Genomic DNA, 13,741 nt, shown 5'->3' with positions numbered 1-13,741 from the left:
CAGGAAAGAGAAGTGGATATTTGTAAACAATAACACATTTACCAGAAAAGTCTGAAATAGCCACAGTTCCACCAGGCAGGCTGTATTCCTAATGATGGTTAGAATATCTGTGTCCCTATACACTCACTACTGACACTGGTGAGGTGTCAAAAGTAGGTCAAATATTGCCTTTCACCACACAGTGTGAAACTTCCTGTAAATGTACTACTAACCAAGGACAAATACTACTCCTCCTTTGAAAGTTTCCTCTGATAAATTGTTTCCCCCCATTGTCATTTTTCTTTACCTTGTCATACTGCTTATATATCTGTCATACATGTGGGGAATGTCGGGGAAAGATTATTTCTCTGGTTGGCAAAATTAGATTACCTATATTTGTATTAGTATATTTTACCTAGATGATTGTGTTTTTAAGAAATATTGAGCATTTTTAGGGTCATAGATGAATTTTGGGATGTAGTGATGTACATGAGCCTTTGGAAGGCTGCTGGAGAAATGGTTTCTAGCCCATTGTCTGTTTAATGTATTAAGATGTATTTTTAAAAATACCCATTTAAAAACTCTTACTCATAGTAGTAGGTGGTGGCAACACCATTCTTATTTTCAAGGTGAGAACTCAGAATCCGACTTGTCTGTCTGTTCTATAAATTACTGAATGGGATATATTCCTTTGTTGTTTCTGTACTCATGTATTTTTTGCAGCTTTTTTTTTGCAGTTTTTTTTTTCAAGTTTTCCTTTACATGTTTTGAGACAATGTTATTCAATGGGAAGAATTTTAAGCTTTCTCTTCCTGCCTCTCTGGGAGTAGTTCTAACTCACAGAGTTTTCCAAGAAAATCCTTTCTGTGACTATTCAGTCTTCACTTTTTTTTTCCCTTTGGTGAAGTGGCTGACCTTGAAGGATCTGAGTATATTTCTCATGCTCTAGCATTTATGAACTACTATCTCTCTGTAGGATATATGGGTACTTGGCACCTGTGCTATTGTTTTCAGCCTTTGGAGCCTAAGCCAAATTCTAGGTAGAAAAATTACCATTTTATTTTATTAATTTTTTAAATATAATCCACGTGACATACCATATTATATTAGTTTCCTATGTACAACATAGCAATTCACCATTTATATGCATTGCCAAATGATCACCACACTAAGTCTAGTTATGAAAGATTATCATTTTAAACTCCTATTGCCAGGCAACTGGGTGGCTCAGTCGGCTCAGCACTAGACTTCAGCTCAGGTTATGATCTTGCTGTTCGTGAGTTCGAGCCCTGTGTCAGGCTCTGTGCTGACAGCTTGGAGCCTGGAGCCTGCTTTAATTCTGTGTCTCCCTCTCTCTCTGCCCCTCCCACACTGGTGCTCTGTCTCTCTCTTACTCTCTCTGTCTCAAAAATAAATAAATATTTAAAAAAACCCTATTGCATTAGTTTCTTAAGGATGTACTACATCCTTTTTTTTTTTTTTTTTTTTTGTAGAATTGTACTTTTAAACTTCAGGATTGGTATAGGCTTTTGTATTCCCTTTAATATTACTTGCCTAGATTGAATTGCAGTAGTTTCCTTTTTTGATAGTGGCTATAACGTATTTCATAAAAAGCATGCCAGAAAAGTGCAAGTATGATTCAAGTGAAATTAAAAACCCAGAGTTTAAGGCCAGCCGAAAGATTATGTTAATAGAGTGAGCTTTAGATTTGTTTAGGTAAAATTCATAACTGTGGTTTGAAAGAGACTGTTGGCAGTAAAACTCATTCCCGAGTCCTGCAATGGAAAAGATTATTTTCCTTACAAAATTAATTGCTCCTTGCCAACGGCCAAATAAATGGGTCTAAGGAGAATTTCAAAGTTGTGATTGCTGTCCCATCCCTTTTGTACCAGGAAAAGAACATACAGTAAAACCCTGGATTGCGGGTGACTTGTTCTGCAAGTGTTCTGCAAGACGGCCAACATTTCTAATAAATCTTAACTTGATAAATGCGTGACGTCTTGCAATACAAGCAGTATGCGATGCCAAATGTCACATGATCACAACTGAGCCAACGGTTCTTGAAAGTCACTTTGATACATAAGGGCTTTGGATTACAAGTGTTTCCATAACAGATCATGCTCGCAAACCAAGGTTTTACTGTATTTGTATACAACATCCAAACCACTAGACCGCAGACTATATTGTAATTGGCCTGTGCACAGGCACTGTCCCTTTCACATTCTGTCTTTCTCTGTTGCTTACCTATATACATATTATATGAAGTAGAAGAAAAACTTCTTGAGATATGTAGAGTTCTCCCCTTTAGGATGCTTTTGACTAATTCGTAGAAGGTCATGAAAAATTATTAGTCACATTAATATTTAAGTTCATAGATAGAGGTACATTAGGTGATTAGTAAAGATAAAAGGAAAAGTTCTTGATTTTGTAATGGAGCCCATGGATGGTGTGATTTTATTGGATGGAGATGATGTTAATGGATAATAAAAAGGCAATTTGCTAGTCTACTGGCATCTACCAAATCCTTGTGCATTTTGCTGGCTTTCAGTAAGCACAAGCTGACTTGTACTGGAAGTTACAACTGGAAGCCGAAGATGGTTTTGACGTTATCACTGGTATGTCTGAATGAGCATGGTAGGTTATCCGTATTAGGCAACTTTCTTTTATCTTCTGCTCCCCATAACAGATGAGTTTCACAAACACATTTCTTAATATATGTAAGCTGAAGTAGATTGGCTTTGGCTGCAAAACCTACATTGATCCTACACATTTCCTCCACTTCCAGCAATCCTAATCATGGTTAATGGCTTCTCATATCCCTGGAGAATGCGGACACAAAAACTCATTCAACCTGAAAATTATTAGCTGGGCACATGGAAGGCAAATTGTGAGCTAGATATTGGGATTTATGGGTTTTTCTCCCTCTGGTATTCATTAGCTTGGCTGGAGAGTGAGAAAAAGCCCTTCTCACATTCATGCTTAGACAAGAAGAAAGAGGCAGCCTCTGTGAAACAAAACTTGAGGTGAATGACATTTATTATTTTTATGTTCACTACATGGATGAATGAAGAGAGGGTTAAGGACTTTGAAGCATTTTTATTTAAGATCTAATGGAAAGATATTATTCTTTTCACAAGTTTCCTAACTTCATTCTTTTTTTAAAATATTTTTTATTTATTTTTGAGACAGAGTGCAAGTGGGGGAGGAGCAGAGAGAGAGGGAGACACAAAATCTGAAGCAGACTCCAGGCAGGCTCTGAGCTGTCAGCACAGAGCCCAAAGTGGGGCTTGAACTCATGAACCAGGAGATTATGACCTGAGCCAAAGTCAGTTGCTTAACAGACTGAGCCACCAAGGTGCTCCTCCTAACTTTATTCTTATACCACACTAGGTTATATATATCTTTAGAAGTACTTTATTCTTATACCACACTGTGTTATGTATCTTTAGAAGTTTCCAGAGGAAATGGCAGTAAGCGTTCTTTTCAAATGCATATTTCCAGGAAGTATCTGACAGCCTAATTAGCATTCAGAAAGAATCATATAATTTTTAATTTATAAAAGATCTGTAAAATCACCAGCTGCCCTAATTCCTCATCAACTGATAAGGAAATTGCTATTTCAAATAACTAGATGATTTGTTCAAGGTCACACAACTAACTTGGAAGGCTTTCTGATTCCTAGTGCTGTGCCTTTATTTTTGTAACACCCGCCACTTTTGCAGTTGAGAGTTTTTTCCTTCTGCCACCAGTGTCGTATTTCTTAACACTGAATATCTGCTGAATAGAAGGAGTTTAAGATCTGTGTTTGAATTTCAGCTTCTGCATTTAGTGCTAATGGCTCCATAGCTGACCAAGTTTCTTATGAATCTCCAGCTCTGATTACCAATCTGTAAAAGAGGGATAATAACACCAAAGTTGGATGGCTGTTATTGTATTAGGCAATACATATGTAATGCCACTATATATTAATGCTATTTATTGCACATAATAATGCACATAATAAATAATATTTGTTTTCATCTATATATATTTTTTTGTTATGCCTCAAGCAAGCTATCTCACCAGCAACATGAGTGACAGAGAGCAGAGAAGCTTTTCATTGGCTTTTCCATGAGCTGTATCAGAAAGCCATTGTAAATTCTAATGAAGAAAGTATGGGTGTAGAGTGTAAGACTGAAGAGTCTGACTGACAGAACAGACATAGATACAAAACAAATTCAAAGAAGGACAATGTTTTGTCACCCAGTGGGTTATGGTCTAGGTGAGCAATCCACTCACCCTGGGTCCTCAGCAATGCAATTGTAAGAGCTAGGGTCTTGTGCACAGAGCACCGGGCTCATCAGGGAATAAGGATACTAGGAAGTTGGACAAGACAGACATGAAGTTTCTCTGGATGGCCCAACATGTAATGAAGGAGAAGGGAAATACTCAAGTACAGAGACTGCATAAGCAAGCCCTTGATGCTTAATCCTAGAACAATGTCTACTTGTCTTATCAACAACATTATCATTCCATGTCAGGAGATTGAGAGTCCTGATCTATATACAATCCAGCAAGAATCTTCCCAGGAGCTAAGAAAGGGGCGAACCTCCCCTCCCTTCTCCAGATAGGATCAGCTCCTCCTTGCTCACAGATGACAGAAAGACTCCTGGATAACTCACTCCAAAGCTACAGAGGCTCTAGATTTGCTCTGTGTGTGTGTGTGTGTGTGTGTGTGTGTGTGTTCATGTGTTGGGACAGGAAGGGACCAGTGAAGAGTGTAGAATGAAACAATAGTGTTATTTTAAAAATAGAATGGTCTGTATCTTCTATATCTGCTTCAACCATAGTACTTGGCTCTGGTGTTATTAAATTTAGATTTTTGCATATATATATGGGGGTGTGTGCATAAATATGTTTAATATATATTTATATATGCATAAAATATGTAGATGTGTATACATACGTATAAAATGTATAAAATGCATATGTATAAATATGTATAGAATACATAAAATCCATTTTATACTTAAATAAAATGTAATATATATGCTCCATTGAAACAAAGGCAAAAGAGTTTTTAAGCACTGGGGTGAGCAGTGAAACAGTACTGGAAGACTTTATCAGGATGGTTAAAGTGATTAAGTCATCTGTGATTGCTAGTTGGCGCTTATCAAAGTTAGGATCCTATCCTGTCACAGAGCTTGAAGATGGGCTCTATCTTTCTTGATGTCTGCATTTCAAAGGGATGGCCCCTAGGTCTTTGAGAAAGACAGTCCTGAATCCAAAGACACTGGCAAGAAGTTGGGACAAGATTCACATCTCAAAGGACAGAGAAATAATTTATAATTTTAAGTTTTCTAAAATATGTCCTCTAAAAGAATAGAAGTCAGGGGCCTGTAGTCAGGAAGGAACCTATCTAAAATTTAGTCAAACTGAGGAGAACATTAAGGCCATCTATCTATACCTATATCTTATATCTATATCTATATCTATATCTATATCTATATCTATGTATCTATATATATAATATATTATATCATATGTATATATATCATATATGATATCAATGTATATATATGATACGATTGGTTAACTTCAACGTGAGTTGGTTAACTTCAAACAGGAGTAGAATGCAATGAATACTCTAATTTTGTAATAAGCTGTAAACATTTAAATATATTTCTATTATCTTGCTTTCAAAGATTAAGTTTGGCTTATAACTTAAAAAAGAAAAAAAGTGTTAGAGTAATCAAACTTGCTTTCAAGGGAAGCACATAGACTTTAGTTGATTAATGGCAGTAAAAGATTCAACTTCTCAGACAGCATTGAATCCTTCCCCTTTCAAGCTCAGGTATTTACAAGCCTCATGCATCAATAATGTTAGACAACACACCATGAGTCATGCAAAAACAATGGAATTAAACACTTTTTTAGGATATTTTGCAACCAGAGCTAAAAATAATGCAGGCAGAAAAAAATATTTCCTGGGTAAACAATAACCAGATAATCACAACAAGGAAAAAAAATGATTAAAGGTTAACTGAAATAACACCCGATTTAGCAAGAAAAAGAAAACCTGTATTTTAAAATCCTGATGGGAAAGTTAAAGAGACTGAAACAAATAAGATGGTTTTGTTTTTACCTTTTAGTCCGGGTTGTTACGCTCCGATGTCTTTTTGTATTTACCATAGTGCTCTCTGTCCCTTCTTGGTATTTGTGAAAAGAAAGAAAAGTGGTAACAAAGAAGGAGAGAGGACGGAAGGATGGGGAACTAAAACAACCTCCACACCAGTGAAGAAGAGAGAAAGAACACATTTTGTTATCGAGTAAACATTATCAGGTTTACAGGCGTGTAAGTAGCATGAAATCAACTACCAAATCTGGACAGGATTTCAAACAGATTTATACAGTAATGCAGAAGATAATTAAGATTTATCTCCTCCAGGTACAAGAAGACTAATTTAGGGATTATGTCCTGTGTGTCTCCTGAGAAACTTTAATCTCCATTTCAGAGGTGTGGGTTTATAGTCCCACTACTTAGAAGGCCCCAGATCTTGCCCTGCAAATCAGAAGGTTGGACCCCTAGGGGTGCCTAGGTAGCTCAATCAATAAGCCTCCACTTCAGATCAGGTCAGGATCTTGAGGTTGGTGGGTTGGAGCCCCATGTTGGGCTCTGTGCTGACAGCTCAGAGCCTGGAGCCTGCTTTGGATTCTGTGTCTTCTCCTCTCTCTGCCCGTCCCCTGCTTGCACTCTGTCTCTCTGTCTCTCTGACTCTCTTCCCTCTCTCTTCCTCTCAAAAATAAATAAATATTAAAATATTTAAAAAAGGTTGGGCCTCTAAAATTTACAAGAGGACACTTTAAGCCAAAGGGGTAGGAAACCAGCTACCTCCTTCCTCTTTATTAAGCAAGCAAAGAAACAAACAAACAAAAAAACACATTGTCCCTGTTTGCTAAGGAGTTGAAAGTGGATCGTTTCTTTACCTTTAAAGAAGGGAGAGTGGGAGTGAAGAACGGAGGGAAGGAGAGAGAAGGGATGTGAGAGTAGGACAGGGGTAGGAGGACACGGAATGGAGAAAGTGTACAAGGGATGAGAAAGCTGAATCATGGCCTGAAGCAAAACGGGCACCTTTCATTACCCCCTGTGTCAGGGGTGTTTTTCAAGAGCAACAGGCTTCTATTTCTTGAATCCTGTGACAAGACAAACTGCAAAGTACCTAGATTCAGGAAAATGTTCCCTGACCCTCTGGTCCAAACCTGCGAGAAGGGACTAGTGTTTATGAATAGGTTGCATGTGATTTTGTCAATTTCCTGTTGGAGCAGATTCTATCTTTCGCTGGCAAGCCCTGGGATCCTTAGTGCCACAGTTTTCTTCGCCACTGCTTTTCCAGCAAAAGCAAACCCTTTCCTGCCCCATTGCTCTTTCGTTCCTCATTGGCTGCTCATTCCCTTTTTCCACTATCACTGGGCGAATCTTCCATTAAGTGGCCTTAGTTCTAATCTCACATGCAGGATGGCAAAGAAGCAAATGGCTGGAATCTGCCAATGGGACATTCAGAGGGTGCTTGCTGGCCTGCAGACCCTTAAATGGGTGGCATGGGCCGTGTTGGTCATTTAGTGGTTTGGGATCTCCTAACTGAAATGAGGTGTAAAAGGAATGCCTTTTCTCCATCTGACAGGTGTGAGGCAGGTCACACGTTCAAACTTGATGGTAACAATTGTGGTCATTCATTGTAATTTACTAAAAAAAAAATTTTTCCCCTCAAGCACCTCACTGTCTGAGAAGATAAATTTTCAGAACTTGAAAATGTAGTCATCGATGCGTTTGTGATATTATTTCTTGGGTGGTTGTGGAAATCCAAGGAATTGCTTCTGTAAATACTGCAATAGGACTTTTGGAAAAAAGTTCTTGCCTGGTATCAAAACAAAAAATACTTGTCATTTCCTGTATTCTATTTTTTCTCCAAGGAACCTGTTTTTGTGCTGTATTTCTTCTAGATGAACTGATCATATTTTAAAAATTGTATATCGAATGCAGATTTACTTTCATTTACCTGCTCAAGATACCATGTTTCATAATTAAATTTTATCTTTATCACTAATAAACTCATCTTCTATTGAAAATTAAATATTCTTTATGAAATATACACACTCTACTTTTAGAAACCCTGTTTCCTTTGTTACCGGGAGAAAGAGATTCTATTCATTTTAATGTCATAACCACCTATTCCTTGAAATTTCTGTTTGGTAGACTGCCAATGTAATTCACCAATGTGGCTATATATATATATATATATATATATATATATATATATATATATATTTTATTTCACAATCATCCAAACAACTTAAAACCTAGGCCAATTTTTGAAGTACAATAAATCCCCAAATTGAAGCACAAATGAAGCTTCTCAATCAGTCCCCCTGATCTTTTCCTTGACCACTTAGTCAGGTGATTAAAAAAAACATTTCTTTACTGTGTACAGTGTCCCTTCAAACAAGCTTTTGACTTTTGAACATGGCTGTCAAGTCTGGTTCATTCAGTGCCCATTAAACTCAGTGCATTTGCTTCTCTTACTGATAAGAGAGCTCTGATTACATATTTCCACCAGAATTTTCAGAAAGCCGTTTTGCCAGAATCCCGGAGAGGAAGAGTTCAGGTTTTGTGCAATCACCAATAAGAAATTTTGTCTATTAGCTAGCTAAATTGGAAGGAAATCAGAAATTCTGGGTCTTGTTATGTTTTCTAAAATGGCTACTGCCTGCAGCTGAAATTAAAGAAAACAGAAGCATGTCTGTGAGATGCCGATTTTCAGGAATTTGTTTCAGGAAAACAGAGAGGCCTTGTCTCAGAGACGAGAGTATCCCTTTTTGACGGGTGACTAACACTGTTCAGCTTTTATGTTAGAACCTGTTGATCAGAATTTACATTTTACTGGTACTTTGGGTATTGATTCTTCTAAGAAAATTGATAAACTAGTAAATTAACAAAGGATGCACATGTACAGGCTGTGTAAATTAATAAAAATTCCCCAAATTAAAAAAAAAAGAAGTTTTAGATCAATTATAAAATATGTAATCTGGAAAATAGTAATCCTTCCTGTCGTATTCATCCAATTTTGGCGGATTTATCAAGTAATGATTTTTCTCTAGGACACATGACAACAACAGTAGAAATCAACTGACAGAATAGAAAAGGCAGTGCACTTCTGAGTTCTATAAAAATCCTCATGCTTAATATTTTCCTTTCTATTCAGACTCCTATTAATCTACTACACATCTAAATTTCTTTACTATTTATATACACGCACACACACACACACACACCCCCTTGCACTCACACAAATACCATGTATTTAAAGCAAAGTTCTGTCTCAGTCATAATACACAAATACACTTAAGCTAAACTGATAGTAATTCTTGTCCTTCTGTAGCCACACTGAATTTACATAACGTGTGATAAGTAGAAACCCTGCCCAACTTAAATTTCCCATGAACTGCGTTAAAGACAGACATGTGGGCAAACTAAACATCTGGTTGTCTGTGCCTTACCTGACATTAAAAAAAAAAAAAAGAAAGGGGGGTGCCTGGGTGGCTGAGTCAGTTAAGCGTGCGACTTCGGCTCAGGTCATGGTCTCACAGCTTGAGAGTTCTAACCCCACGTCGGGCTGTGTGCTGACAGCTCAGAGCCTGGAACCTGCTTTGGATTCTGTGTTGCCCTCTCCTTCTCTGTCTCTCTCTCTTAAAGAAAAAAAAAAAAAAAAAAAAAAAAAAAAGAAAGAACCAGAGGTTTTGATTTATCTGGTAAAGGTAATTGACATAAAGGAATCCCTTGTTCCCTAAGAATAATTGTTACCTGGTACAGTCACAAACAGAATCCATCAAAAATAGAAATAAAAATGTCATCATGACCAGTAGAAAACATTTAATTTAAATTGTATGTGGAAAAATAAAGCAAATTTATTTATTGTGTGTATACCAAAAATTTGTCCTCTTAAATATTTGATAATTACAAATAGAAATAACATATGGACCAATAATTCCACTACTGGGTATTTGCCCAAAGAAAACAAAACACTAATTTGAAAAGATAGATGTCCTATTTTTTTTTTTAATGGCTCATTAGTGTTTAATTATTTGAACAGGGGAATGAAAAAAAAAGCATGGCAAGACAGGCCTGGCTTTAAGATTTTTTGTATTCAATTCATGCTACTTTCACATCATCTCCAATTAGCTGCTACACATAAGTGACAGCGGTGGAAGCCTGGATATCCATCAACATGAATGAAGGAATCATGTTTGTTTCCAAGGAATTATGTGCTCCAGTGGCAGGACCTGGGTTAACATAAAATTTATTTTCATGCTCGAATGCTTCAAATTTGTGTGTGTGTCCTGAGATAAGAATATCCACATCAGACTCACTCTGCAACGGGGCTAAGCTGGCTGTGCCTCCCCAGGGAATAACTTGATGCCCAGGGAACCAGCCAATTCTAAACTGCCTATCAGTCAGCCCTTTCTGTTCTGGATAATTCAGATTCCCACGAACATCTCCTCTCACAATACGAACCTCACTGATCTGAGTTTTGAGATAGTCATAACTCTCTTTGCTCCAAAGGTTTCCCGGACAGAGAAGGGGCTGAATCTTACCTGGCACCAGCAGTTTCTTGAATGCAGCTGGCAACCTGTTGCACCAGTGTGGGTTGTAAAGTCTCCTAATACTAACACTGTGGTCCTGTCACTGGGCTCAGCTCAGTCTTGGCAATCACCACCACCTTCTTCCTCTGTGCCCTAGTTTTTAGGATGGACTTTGAGGGTAATTTTGCTGACAAATGTGTAAGACAACACATTACTAATTCCTGTGTTTTACTGTTGACCTTTGCCATGTGACCCTAAGAGAGTATTTTGCAAAAAAAAAAAAAAAATCAAAAAATTTTACAAATTGTTTTCAAGGTTGCTATGGATCCTTTGATATTCCAGTCATTGTTTCTGGAAACACCTTTCCTTCCACCATTCTTACTGACCCCTTTTCAGTTAACTGGTATAATTTGATTAGATCCTTATCTATGAAGAGTTTTGATATGATTCAAGTCATTCTCCAATACAAATTTTATGCAATCTCTGAAGATATTTGCAAATTTACTGCAGAATTCCTTTCCTTTTTTTTCTTTTTTAATTTTTATTGGTTGGTCTTTGCAATACTCGGCTACCTGTGGGACGCTTTCTAACAAAGGACTTGATGAGATGAGGTAAGTTACTCACTAGTGATAAGCCACAGAGGGGTGTTTGAGTGTAGATTAAATATTTAAAAATATTCGGATAATTGGAATGTACTTTCAACATCTGGAACTTCAGAAACTTGTGGAATAAACACTACATATAATGGGCAATCTTAGAGCTTCAAGAAATCCTCCCAAACATAAAACATACTTTTTCAGGTGATGATAGCCAAACACTGGTTATAAAATAGAAATTCTACCAGCAACTGCCAGGTAAGATATATTTGACCTGCTTGTACCAGTTTTCATCTGCAGCTATAGTTTTAATCAGTTTGTAAAGGATGATAGCTCCCATTAGTACCCCAGGTTCTTTGGAGCTCTTTCTTTAGTTATAAATTGCAATTATTTGGGAAGCCAAAATAGTCCATTTCACAGTGCAGAGGAGCTGGTGATGATTAATTACGGAAGGATTTTCAAAAACTTGTGTACAACATGGACAGTCTCTTTCCATTCACAAAGTTGCCATTAGCTTATGAAATGTTATATTGTAACATTAATTAGTTGACCATGACATAATGATTTCAAAAAGATAACTATAGTTGATCAACCTTAGAAAAATTTCCTGGCAACCAAGGGAAATTGTCTTATTGTAATATAAAAAGAACACCTCTCAGAAACAAATAATTTAAATCTTAGCTATCTTTTAAAAGCCGCTAGTGAGTTCTGTAAGCTTAAGAATTAAAGGTTCTGGTGTGCATGGGTGGTTCAGTTGGCTAAGCGTCAGACTTTGACTCATGTCATGATCTCACAGTTCAAGCCCCACGATGGGCTCTGTGCTGACAGCTCAGAGTCTGGAGCCTCCGTCAGATTCTGTGTCTCCCTCTCTCTCTCACTCTCTGCCCCTCCCCCATTGCGCTCTCTCTCTTTCTCTCTCAAAAATAAACCTTAAAAAAATTTTTTTTTAAAAATAATGGTTCTATCTTCCTAAAACTACCACAGTACTAATGTAATTTTCGAAAAATGACAATTAATATGAGGTTCTTCTTCCAAATGATTTCTCAGTACATTTTCTTAAAAAATGAAAGTTCCTTTTAAGATTTTTAGGTTATAATTATATCAAAAGTGGTGAGAAATCAGAGCTTGTGTGTGACTCACACCCTGAATGAAATGAAATCAAGCATCATAAATTAATTAGAAAGGCTATTACCAGGTCAATCCATGATTGCATACAGAGAGAGAGAGACACATTTCTCTGCCCTTTGCCTACTAAAATGCTGAACTCACTTACCTGGCAGGTATTACTTTAAATTTATGATTCTTATCTTGCTTTGTTAAGAAACATATTTTATTTATATCTGTACTCCATTTATAACAACAATCAACAGGAAATGGAATTAGATGTTGATTTTGATGGTGGAGACCAAAATATGAGGGCAAAACTAATGGCCACTGGATTTCCTTCGTATATGTCATTTAATTTTTTTTTAAGTTTATTTAAGAGAGTACAAGTGGGGGAGGGGCAAAGAGAGAGGTAGAGAGAGAGAATCCCAAGGAGGACTTTCATTATCAGCACAGAGCCCTATGCAGGGCAGAACTCACAAACCGGGAGATCACCACCTGAGCTGAAGTCGGCTGCTTAACCGACTGAGCTGCCCAGATGCCCCTGTTATTTAATTTCTTAAATGGAAGTGAGAGCTCTGGTTAGTTCCTTGCCTCATACTTAGTTTTTGTTTTTAGCTAGCCAGATCCTGTTTAAAATGCTATATAGTACAGACATAAAATTGTTTATGTAGAAAAAATAAAATAAAAGCTACCCTGTATCAACTTTAGTCATGGCCACAAGAAACTTCTGATCTTCAAGCTTTTCTCAGTCTACATGAGGTCATCCCAGGTAATATTCTCCATCATGTAAGAACTTCAGGGATTCTTGAACTGACCCAGAAATTGTTAGGTTGCTACAGTCCATTTTTGTCTTCTGGTTGCCTCAGTGAGTTTAGCTTCATTCACTTTTATTTTTTTTTTTTAAATTAATGTTTATTTTTGAGAGGGAGAGAGAGAGAGAGAGAGAGCTGGCAGGGAAGGGGCAGAGAGAGAGAGGAAGACACAGAATCTGAAGCAGGCTCCAGGCTCTAAGCTGTGAATACAGAGCCTGATGTGGGGCTTGAACTCATGAACCACAAGATCATGACCTGAGCCAAAGTCGGATGCCTAACTTATTGAGCCACCCAGGCACCCCAACATTGTGCTTTTTAACAAGGTTGCTTTTATCACCCTCACTAGACTTTGTGCAGGGCCATGTTGTACGAGTTTGTAAAGGTACAGCATAGGGAATGTGGCCAACAGTATAACAACAGTATTGTGTGGTGACAGATGTGGCTACTCTCCTGGTGAACCTAGTCTAACGCATAGAGTGGTCCAACCACTATACTGTATGCTTGAAACTAATATTGTGTATCAACTATACTTTAATTTTTTCTATTAATTTTTTAAGTTTATTTATTTATTTTTGAGAAAGAAAGAGAGAGCACAAGCGGAGGAGGAACAGAAAGAGAGGGAGAGAGAAA

At 37.3% G+C, this 13,741-nt stretch overlaps 1 protein-coding gene across 1 annotated transcript; it reads right to left on the bottom strand.

Annotated features, from left to right (window-relative positions):
• Nucleotides 1-10,163: 10,163 nt before the first annotated feature.
• Nucleotides 10,164-13,474, bottom strand: LOC125172872 (vacuolar protein sorting-associated protein 29-like). Its single transcript, XM_047871475.1, has 2 exons — nt 13,455-13,474; nt 10,164-10,685 (listed from the first exon to the last, which is right to left on the bottom strand). Exons 1-2 carry the CDS (start codon nt 13,472-13,474, stop codon nt 10,199-10,201), a joined length of 507 nt encoding a protein of 168 aa, XP_047727431.1. The 3' UTR covers nt 10,164-10,198.
• Nucleotides 13,475-13,741: the final 267 nt, after the last annotated feature.

Source organism: Prionailurus viverrinus, chromosome A1 (assembly GCF_022837055.1).
Source record: "Prionailurus viverrinus isolate Anna chromosome A1, UM_Priviv_1.0, whole genome shotgun sequence".
Taxonomy (NCBI): Eukaryota; Metazoa; Chordata; class Mammalia; order Carnivora; family Felidae; genus Prionailurus; species Prionailurus viverrinus.
The sequence above is the reverse complement of the archived record's forward strand: the minus strand, read 5'-3'. Positions and strand labels throughout refer to the sequence as shown.

What these genes read in the sequence shown, in the direction of transcription:
- LOC125172872 (XM_047871475.1), bottom strand. Translation starts at nt 13,474, where the DNA reads ATGGCCCTGCACAAAGTCTA. An exon ending in ATGGCCCTGCACAAAGTCTA is followed by an intron (nt 10,686 to 13,454) that starts GTGAGGGTGATA and finishes ACAGGACCACAG; the next exon opens with TGTTAGTATTAGGAGACTTT.